The sequence below is a fragment of the Ipomoea triloba genome, chromosome 5 (assembly GCF_003576645.1).
Source record: "Ipomoea triloba cultivar NCNSP0323 chromosome 5, ASM357664v1".
NCBI classification, from domain to species: Eukaryota; Viridiplantae; Streptophyta; class Magnoliopsida; order Solanales; family Convolvulaceae; genus Ipomoea; species Ipomoea triloba.
Genome location: NC_044920.1, coordinates 6,406,502 through 6,417,576, shown reverse-complemented (window position 1 = coordinate 6,417,576; position 11,075 = coordinate 6,406,502). Strand labels below are relative to the sequence as shown.

The following is an 11,075-nucleotide window of genomic DNA, read 5'->3' as shown; positions in this document are numbered from 1 at the left end:
GAGGGACATAAATCAAGGATATAACATTGATTGAGACTTATTATGTTTTAAGATATATAGATATATATTATATGTTCCGTTGGAATAATATTGAGTCCACCGATTTGATTGGGGTAAAAGTGGACTCGAGTTCTAAAATTTTGTACACATAAAGTAGAAAATGGGTGAATGAGAAATTGTTTCTCAAATGTACCTATTAGATCATCTTTATAATGCTTTATTATTTTAGGATAATCTTTATTCTAATCTTGTTTCAATCCCAGTGAGGTGGTTATCTCTTGTGCTTGATCTTTAGCTATCATTAGAATTCTAATAATAAAGAATTCTAAGTGGCTTTCAACTAATCCATTTTTTATTCCAATTTTGTCTTTTAATTCTTATAATGGATTAGTTAGGAATGACCACGGACCTTTCCTTTATTAGCATTTCTTCTCCTATATAAGGAGTACAATTCATTAGGGAATTTGCGAGGGACATAAATCAAGGATATAACATTGATTGAGACTTATTATGTTTTAAGATATATAGATATATATTATATGTTCCGTTGGAATAATATTGAGTCCACCGATTTGATTGGGGTAAAAGTGGACTCGAGTTCTAAAATTTTGTACACATAAAGTAGAAAATGGGTGAATGAGAAATTGTTTCTCAAATGTACCTATTAGATCATCTTTATAATGCTTTATTATTTTAGGATAATCTTTATTCTAATCTTGTTTCAATCCCAGTGAGGTGGTTATCTCTTGTGCTTGATCTTTAGCTATCATTAGAATTCTAATAATAAAGAATTCTAAGTGGCTTTCAACTAATCCATTTTTTATTCCAATTTTGTCTTTTAATTCTTATAATGGATTAGTTAGGAATGACCACGGACCTTTCCTTTATTAGCATTTCTTCTCCTATATAAGGAGTACAATTCATTAGGGAATTTGCTAGGAGAAGAAATGCTAATAAAGGAAAGGTCCGTGGTCATTCCTAACTAATCCATTATAAGAATTAAAAGACAAAATTGGAATAAAAAATGGATTAGTTGAAAGCCACTTAGAATTCTTTATTATTAGAATTCTAATGATAGCTAAAGATCAAGCACAAGAGATAACCACCTCACTGGGATTGAAACAAGATTAGAATAAAGATTATCCTAAAATAATAAAGCATTATAAAGATGATCTAATAGGTACATTTGAGAAACAATTTCTCATTCACCCATTTTCTACTTTATGTGTACAAAATTTTAGAACTCGAGTCCACTTTTACCCCAATCAAATCGGTGGACTCAATATTATTCCAACGGAACATATAATATATATCTATATATCTTAAAACATAATAAGTCTCAATCAATGTTATATCCTTGATTTATGTCCCTCTTTTTAGATGCTAATAAATGTGTACATTTTACTTTAAATGTTGTACACTTCAATGTTATTAGACAAAATTGTCCCTACTACATTCTTGTTATACAAAACTACCCTTACACCGTTAGTTTTAACTCCATCATTATTACCCTACACCTATATCTATCATATCTTTTTTCTATTATTTAATTGTCATTTTATTTAAATTATTAATTTCTATTTAATGATTGATTATATTTTAATTAAATTTCTATGAATGGTAAATCATATATGTGTGTATAAAATACATATATTATTTGTGTATATATAATTTTGGGTTTTCCCAAAGGTATCCCTCCGGCCGACAGCCAGATGACTAACCTTCGTCCCAACGGTCAGCACACTAAGTGATAGGGGACTGGCGAAATGGTATATTTTAATATTGGGCATAAGTTTTCGCGCATTGAGCGTACAAAATACTAGTATATATATATATATATATAGGGTCATGTTTAGGTGTGGCCGCGCCCTTACGTGCGGCCGTGCGATTTACACCACTCAATGTTAAGAAATGCATCACTCAATGTTACGAAATACACCACTCAATACATTGAGTGGTGTGTTTCTTAAATATGAAATACACCACTCAATGTTATTGAGTGGTGCATTTCGTAATATTGAGTGGTGCATTTCTCAACATTGAGTGGTGTAAACCGTACGGCCGCACGTAAGGGCGCGGCCACATTTGAATAAAATTCTATANTTTTTTTTTTTGCAAATTCCCTAATGAATTGTACTCCTTATATAGGAGAAGAAATGCTAATAAAGGAAAGGTCCGTGGTCATTCCTAACTAATCCATTATAAGAATTAAAAGACAAAATTGGAATAAAAAATGGATTAGTTGAAAGCCACTTAGAATTCTTTATTATTAGAATTCTAATGATAGCTAAAGATCAAGCACAAGAGATAACCACCTCACTGGGATTGAAACAAGATTAGAATAAAGATTATCCTAAAATAATAAAGCATTATAAAGATGATCTAATAGGTACATTTGAGAAACAATTTCTCATTCACCCATTTTCTACTTTATGTGTACAAAATTTTAGAACTCGAGTCCACTTTTACCCCAATCAAATCGGTGGACTCAATATTATTCCAACGGAACATATAATATATATCTATATATCTTAAAACATAATAAGTCTCAATCAATGTTATATCCTTGATTTATGTCCCTCTTTTTAGATGCTAATAAATGTGTACATTTTACTTTAAATGTTGTACACTTCAATGTTATTAGACAAAATTGTCCCTACTACATTCTTGTTATACAAAACTACCCTTACACCGTTAGTTTTAACTCCATCATTATTACCCTACACCTATATCTATCATATCTTTTTTCTATTATTTAATTGTCATTTTATTTAAATTATTAATTTCTATTTAATGATTGATTATATTTTAATTAAATTTCTATGAATGGTAAATCATATATGTGTGTATAAAATACATATATTATTTGTGTATATATAATTTTGGGTTTTCCCAAAGGTATCCCTCCGGCCGACAGCCAGATGACTAACCTTCGTCCCAACGGTCAGCACACTAAGTGATAGGGGACTGGCGAAATGGTATATTTTAATATTGGGCATAAGTTTTCGCGCATTGAGCGTACAAAATACTAGTATATATATATATATATATAGGGTCATGTTTAGGTGTGGCCGCGCCCTTACGTGCGGCCGTGCGATTTACACCACTCAATGTTAAGAAATGCATCACTCAATGTTACGAAATACACCACTCAATACATTGAGTGGTGTGTTTCTTAAATATGAAATACACCACTCAATGTTATTGAGTGGTGCATTTCGTAATATTGAGTGGTGCATTTCTCAACATTGAGTGGTGTAAACCGTACGGCCGCACTTAAGGGCGCGGCCACATTTGAATAAAATTCTATATATATATATATATATATATATATATATATATGCCTTGTATTTGCCGATTGCGTTGGGGGCGAGCAGTTCCGATTATTGTCGGACCGGACTGCCGGAATTCGCTACCGGAATGACGTGTATTCCGATGTACAAATCGCCAGGGTTCTCCGTTGGAGGACAGCGTGGCGAGGTCATTGTGGAGAATGATGGTGGTCGCAGTTCTTCGTCTATTGGGAGGGCCAGCGACGAGTCTGCAGCTGGTGGTGATGCCGACGGTGAAGGTCTGGAACCCTGGAAGTGCAGGGCTCGGCAATCCATTTGGAGGACTTGGAGGAGGCTTTGCGGTTGAAGTATGTAGCTGTAATCCATTTCTCGTTGCATTTTAGATGGTTTTTTCTTCAAATTTGCATATGTTATGTAATGCCATGTGATTATTGCTGTTAATTATTTAGTTTGACGGTGTAGTTTTATTGGCTGAAATCAAAGTACATATTTTTGAACACTACTTTGCCATTAAATTTGATGTTACAGTTAGGTTTCTGTGTTAGTATATTCGCATCATTTAATTGCAGTTAAATGTTGAAGATTCTTATTACCACAATGTTAGGACTTTGTGCATTCTATTTATGTATCTGTGTGCTATTGATTGTGCATTTCTGTATTCAGTATGATGTGGATTAACAAATAGATGCATGTGTATGATCGAGTGGTTCTAAAGGGTTGAAATTATGACCTTACTTCATTAAAATCTAAAATAGATATGTTAATGTTATCTCGTGATGTGTATTGCATCTTCAAGAAATCAATGTATGTAACTTGCAGATTTTATCATAAATGTTACACACACAATAAAAAGTGATTTTTGGAAAGATAAAATACTGGCCAAGAACCTACAAAAGTTTCATTATTCAATATATGGGCAGTGCATGTCATAGATCCTGGCCAATAGAAAAAATTACTCCAATTTTTTTTTTAAAAAAAAACATTGATTTTGATAATTTTATATGGGCATGACCTACTATTCCTGAACTCAAGAAAAGCCTAGGAAGGTCCTGGAGTATTTTCTTTGTGATGTTTGGATAATGTTGTTGGGTGATGGTTCAGTGAAAATATAATTATATGATAAAAAATACATCCAGATATTCGGTCCACATTTAGGAACTTCATATTTTCTGAAATGCTGCAATCTTTACTACTGCTTGTTTCTCTGCTTCGATATATTGAAATTGAAATCATTGGACACTTCCTTGTATATTTCACATGTGATGATATTTTCTTTTACTAATTAATGTTTATTTCTAGGGGACAATGCTTAATAGAGTGTTATGCTTGCTTCATAGTCCACATATTTCCTGCTTTCCCTTTTTCAGGAGTGGTATACCAAAATTCTATGTTGGTAAAACACCAAATCTTTTATCAGTCTATTAGATGTGTCTTCATATTCCTCTCTCAAAAATATTTTCAAGCCAGAGAATGCATACACAAGAAAATGCAAATACTTGCTTGCTTTTAATAATTTCTTTGGCATCAATAGTAGTTACCAGCACAGTTGTGGTGGGATTTACAAGAAACCTTCCAACTCTACAATACAAAGATCTAGAAATGAGTCCTCATCACCACCAGAGCAGAAGTTCTCAACATGGAAATCTTTATCCTTGTCTGATCTGCAAGATGCTGCAGCTTCAATTCCTAGCATAACCACCATTATGGAATAGTAAGATAAATTGAGTGTAGCTTGATTTTCTGTCATCCTATGAACCTTATTTCATATAAATGTTCATGGTGGTGGGAATATATTCTAAGCAGTTTTTGGCTTTCAAGATGTTGCTGTTGCTCCCTTTGATTATTGCTCGAGGGCATTTTCAGTATGTACTCATCTATATAAATTGTTTAACCGTTGGTTTTTCTATTTTAGGTGCTCTATTTAGACTTTACTTCTCTCTTACCTCAATTTTCTCTGACCTAGACATTCCAACTGTTTTTTGCCAAAGATGAAAGCTATAAGTGATGTGTGAACGCATTTTTTGGGATTGTGCTAAGTGTTGCTGTGTTAAAACCCATGGCATACCTTGCAAAATCTTTTCCAGCTTTCCAGGATATCAGTACTCTCTTTGTTTCTTAAGTGCAATTTTTGTCTTGCCATATCAATGGTGGCTAAACTATTGTGTTCTCCTCCTTGCAGGGAGGAGACCTGGTCACTGTCATTGAAAGTCTTGTTACAATATTCTGATTCTTGGTAGCATAAAGCTGGTGCTTTCTATTAAACTTATGTTCTATTTAATTATTCAATTCTTTTGGCAGCTTGGACTGTGCATCAACTCAATTTTACCTATTGAAACTGAAAAGCATTGTAAGCAAAAGTAGTTACCGTTTCCAAAATGACAGGGTCTGTGCCTCAGCTAAAAATACAGGAAATGGTGGCAGTGGCTGAGAACTGGACTATGGATTGTCAGCACAAGATCATTTAAGGTATGGGATTTAAACATGGAAAAGGGTGTTTTGGAATGATTTCTTTGATATTTGCTATTTTATTCTCTGTAATAAAGTTGATTGCTAGTTTCTTCTTTCTGCATTCCCAACAGTAAATAACTGCCAGTAAGTGTACGAGGTTTATTTGTAGAAATAAAACTGGTGATTACAGTGAAAAAAAAAAGAAGAAGAATACAGCCTCCTCTTGGTCCACATTTAACTTTCTAAGAATGTGCTACTTAAGACCTTGTGAATTAGGTTTCTCTTTTCACCATTTTCTGATCCTTTTGAGTTGTGATGGTAATTTATTTTAAGAATGTCTAGCATTAGGATTGCAAGCAATTCAAATCAAGGCAAACATGATTTGGCTTGATTTGAGTGTATTCAAGCTCCATATTTGGGATCAAGTCCAATTGAAGAGAAAACTAGACATATCAGAGCACAATTTGGAAGGTTGATTCTCTGTATAAACTAATACTTTTTTTTTTTTAATAGAACGTTGTGCAAGTATATAGATTTATAAGGATTTTTTAAAGAAAATAAGTTAAGAAAGAAGATATGACCAATAAATAGTAAATAGGGCATAAACCAAGACAGATGGAGCATTAGCTATGTTCACGAAATTAAAAAGGACGCAAAATATATCTATAGAATAATACAAACAGAAAGTCTTTTAATGAATATTAAATGAACTAAAATTAATAATAGTAAGGAAGAAATGCTTACAGAATCCCTAAGATAACAGCAAGAGCATACATTTTCCTATTAGTGAATGATTATGTTGCATAAGCAAATCTATTAGACTGAGTACAGAGTACAGACAGGACATTGAACTAATTAATCAACACTCAGCAGTGTCAGAATAAGGTAATAATAACAGAGAAAAGACTGCATGATGATTAATTATTTCAAACTTCCCTTTTAAATTAAATTAATCCTTTTCCATCAATCCTATCTAAAATTATTTCCTATATGCAAAATAATGTATTAGGATGTTGTGTGGTGTCCAATTTAACACAATGAGATTGATTTCTTTTAATTGACTAGAGTTCACTTAGTCCCTTATTGTGCAAAGGTTAAAACACCTAGCAGTGAACCAACACTTCAATACTTAACTAGTAGCTTATAATGGTCAAAATCATATTGTGATATAGCATGTTTTGGCGTCTTTGAAATGGAAAATGAACATGAAACCAAATTTTATTCTGGTTCAGATGAATTTATGAAGGCTTAGGATGATAGATATATGCTCTACCTTTTTTTCTCTTGTTTCATGTGTTAAATTATAGGATGTATAGGTATTATCTTTTTGGAACTAATTTGGAGGACTGGGGTTTTTGAAGGCCTATATTTTAAAACAATAAGAACTGAAAAGTTATGATTGTATACCGTGATATTCGAGAAAAGGTATCTAAAATTAGTAAATGCAACCTCCTAAAATTTGTTACTTTCCTAGTATTTTCAAATTATAATAACTCCTATATATGTTTTGAATTTTGATATATCATTAGTTGAACTAAGGGCCACTACCTCACACTTGAGCAGCGTGGCACTGTTGAAGTGCCTATATTTAAACCTAGTTTAGAAGTGGAATGCGTATATGAATTCTTAAGGCATATGTCCTTCTCTAGAGGTTTCTCCTTTTCTTTCATATTTCTCTCTTTTATTTTTCAAAGTAAAATAATAACTTTTTTAAAAATTATTTTTCCTTTGCACCTTAGTTTTGTATGAGGACTTGCTTTTTCTTGTGTGATTTTGATCTGTGAATCTCCTTCATCAGTATGAGAAACTGCATTCTCTGACTCCTTTTTGATTGAGGATTTCAGCACCATAATTTGGCCATTTTACATCTGGCTGATATATTTGCTATAGCTTGGATGAAATTTTGTGTTTGTTTGTTTCATCCATTTCTAGTTTTTGTGTTCTTAGTTTTGATTCTTGGCCAGGCTCTCTTATTTAGGTTTATTGTTCACATTGTTCACACTTCACAGTGAAGAGTCTCTTTGGTTTGGTTTGGTTTGGTTTGGCATGCTTCATATCTTAGTACCTTTTTCTTTTGTCTTTTAATCTTGTCACTTTGGGAGATTCACGGCAGTCTCGTGGTGTGAATTTCATCTGAACAGGTCTTGTCAACTAAGAGCATATTTTTCCATGGATACTGCCTATCCTGAAGTTCCTGTCAAGTTGATGAATCATTTCCATGCAATGGACAGAGAACTCTATTCAATCCTTGTTTTTGTGCTTGAACGTGATCCTAAGGTATCTGTGATTATTATTGCTTTATGGATTTGGTTAGAACATAATAAAATCAATTGTGCTGTGCAAAAAATCTTGTCATCATCGTCCATAAAATTGATCAATGGGCTTGCTGATGAAGCTGTGGCCTGCCTTAGATGCATCACAGATGCCATGTATCTGTTCTCTTCTGATGCAAGTGAGGTTTCACTCACTCAAAAAGTCTTGGGAAAGAAGTTGTCTCTGAATTTCTTTCATGAAAATCGGGCCAAGGCATTAGATTGGATCAGAGTGATTGTGGAGGATGTTTGTGTCAAGGAATTGGGCGATCTCATGAATTTGGCCATGCAACAAAGGTTTGGAGGACTCAAATTCACAGGTGAGTCATCTCAATCGGTGGTGCCTCCCATGGATCCCAAGATACAAAGGTTCGGAGGACTCGGATTCACAGGCGAGTCGTCTGAATCAGTGATGCCTCCTTTACTTATGGATGAACCAAAAGAAAAAAAGAAAAATGTTTGCTACTTTTTCTAAGGGCCATCCTGTTTTTAAATGGGAGCTTTGGGGTTACTTCAACAGGATGTATGGCGACTGTGTGGAGTCCATCTCTATGCAGGTGGTGAAGCCCAATGAGCAGTCACTTTTTCCCGTGATTGTCTTCACCTCTTCGGCAATTGTTGGCTTGGTTCTCAGAGGCCTGGAAAAAGCAAAATTCACAATTAAAGGCAAGCATGTGTGGATGCGAAAGTTCATCCCGAAAGCCTAAGAACCTCTTTGATCTTCCCAGTAGTGTTTCTATTTTCTAAGTCAGTTATGTTGTTTGTTTCAGTTTGTAGTAGACAATCATGTAATATATATGTTGTGTTAATTAATGCAAATCTTCCATTTCAGTTGTGAACTGTACTGATTGAACTTGAAATTAATACAGATGCTATGCTGTAATGTTTTGGTTGATGCTTTGTGTTTTTTTTCCCCTTGTGACTAGGCTTAATGCAGGCAATCTCAAATGCTTTAGTTAATGATGAAAGAAAAATTTGTCATTGCATTAAGGAAAGCTATCTGCAATGTACTCAAAAAAAAAAAAAAAAAAAAAAAANATATATATATATATATATATATATATATATATATATATATATATTGTCGATGGTTTAGTAAACGATTGCCTGGAAAGTTTCTTTCTTTAAACACGTTGATTGAATTTAAACGATTGTCTGGAAAGTTTCTTTCTTTAAACACGTTGATTGAATTTCTGAATACGTTTATTAAAAAGTTTCATACTTTACGTTACGCTACATCTGTGCATTGATATTCGTTATATATTTGTTTTTATCTGTTCGAATATGGACACAATTTATAAATATATATATATATATATATATATATATATATATATATATATTGAGAGAATTCATTTTTAAGTTTTTGTTTCAATATGAAAATAACTTAAAAAGTTGAGATTATCTTTTTGAAACTTGTCATATTTATAAACAATAGTACAAAATCAACTTAGAACCCTTTATGATAATACCATTTTGTGCTCTTCACTTAAATATATTACACGCTTGAGTCTATGACAATAAATAAATACCTTTTGTTAATTATTGAAAAGTGAAAGGAGTAAAAATAAATAAAAAGAGTAATAGGCCAAAGAACTTGTGTTCTAGTGACACCAAATTGCTCCCTCATATGGAAGGTAGGTGATATTGAGACTTTGTGCATGCTTAAGTAGTATTAAAAAAAAAAAGAATAATAGAGATAGAGATGGCCACAAATATTATCATCAAAACTAACAATTACATTCTCAACTTATTTAGCATAAAAAAATTTAGATAATTTTACATAGAGATTAGAGAGCTAATAAAATTTAGGTATGTATTTTTCCAAATACAAAGTATTATTAATTAATGTACATAATTTTTAATTTCGAGATATTTTTGCATTACTTTTTAAATTATTAATTACATTCGCTTTAAGATAAAAGTACACTATAAATTATCTAATGTGCTTGTTAGCATGATCATTTTTGGATATGATTATACCAAACAATTTAACTTTTGACGAGACAACTAATAATTTTTCTGATCTTATTATGACTATTTCAATTTGGTGTTACCCTCTCACATGTTTAATGATAGAGTATTTTAACACTTACTTTTTGAGCACTTTAATCCATAATATTCTAAATATGTTAAAAATGAAATATTTTTTTTATTAAAAAGTGAGAGGTTTATAAACTTGAAAAATAGAAAAAAAAAAAAAGGAATTAAGTAAAAATTCATCACTATAATCGAGTAGAGATCAAAATAAAATAAACTTTATTTAATATTATTAAAATATATTAGTTATTTAAATATTTGATTTCATAATATTAATATGCGGTCGAGTTCACCCACATGTATCTTAATATATAATCTGAATCTAATCTGACTAATTTAAATGTTAGATTATATATAACTAATTTAAAATTGTATATAGGAAATATAATTAATTATGTTTAGTAATTGTTGATAAATAATTAAGTTAGGTAACACGAACAATCAAATAATAAAGTAACATTTTTAATGCAAAGATTTTTTGTTGTTAGTGTAAAATGATTATACTTGTCACACTTATTGCATGGGAGAGGGTGACTTAGGTGAGTGACAGTGCATGCATGACCTGACCGGATCACAACAAAGGAAAGTAGGTAGCATTGGGACAAATAAGGTTGAATTCAACGTGTCATAAACTTATGAAGGAATATAGCATTTTTAGAACCCCTCGGCTTAGGAAGTTGCTAGCTTCTTTTGAGAGTCTCCCCGGCCTAGGAGTGTGCATTCAACATGTCACAAACTTAATAATACACATACATACATGCAGATATACATATATAGGGTTGGATTCAAACGACAAAAATCCTGATAGAGAATATATTCCAATATGATGTTTGTGTGTACCAAGTACCTGATCAGATCTAACTGCGCGTGTATTAAGGACCATTTACCGACCTGATTAGACCTGACCTTGAGCGAGCATTAACTGATCCGACTTAAGGGTTATTTCCCTCTATGGCCAAAGAAGTCTCTGTTCTTACCCTTT

General features: G+C 32.3%; 1 protein-coding gene across 4 annotated transcripts; it reads left to right on the top strand.

Moving 5' to 3' along the window:
• Positions 1-3,369: 3,369 nt before the first annotated feature.
• On the top strand, positions 3,370-8,673 carry LOC116021118. Of its 4 annotated transcripts, none has more exons than XR_004098916.1 (3): positions 3,370-3,640; positions 4,593-5,004; positions 5,473-5,755. XR_004098916.1 is itself a non-coding variant. In XM_031261730.1 (3 exons), the coding sequence occupies exon 3, from the start codon at positions 7,911-7,913 to the stop codon at positions 8,526-8,528; it is 618 nt and encodes a 205-aa protein (XP_031117590.1). In that variant the 5' UTR covers positions 3,370-3,640; positions 5,676-5,759; positions 7,883-7,910; the 3' UTR covers positions 8,529-8,673. The 4 variants fall into 4 exon arrangements, 3 of the variants coding, with proteins under 3 accessions (XP_031117590.1, XP_031117589.1, XP_031117588.1); XM_031261730.1 differs by lacking the exon at positions 4,593-5,004 and adding an exon at positions 7,883-8,673 and having other exon boundaries at positions 5,676-5,759; XM_031261729.1 differs by lacking the exon at positions 4,593-5,004 and adding an exon at positions 7,883-8,673 and having other exon boundaries at positions 5,592-5,759.
• The last annotated feature ends 2,402 nt before the right edge of the window (positions 8,674-11,075 follow it).

Coding starts and splice junctions, on each gene's coding strand:
- LOC116021118 (XM_031261730.1), top strand. CDS start 7,911: ATGGATACTGCCTATCCTGAAGTTCCTGTCAAGTTGATGAATCATTTC.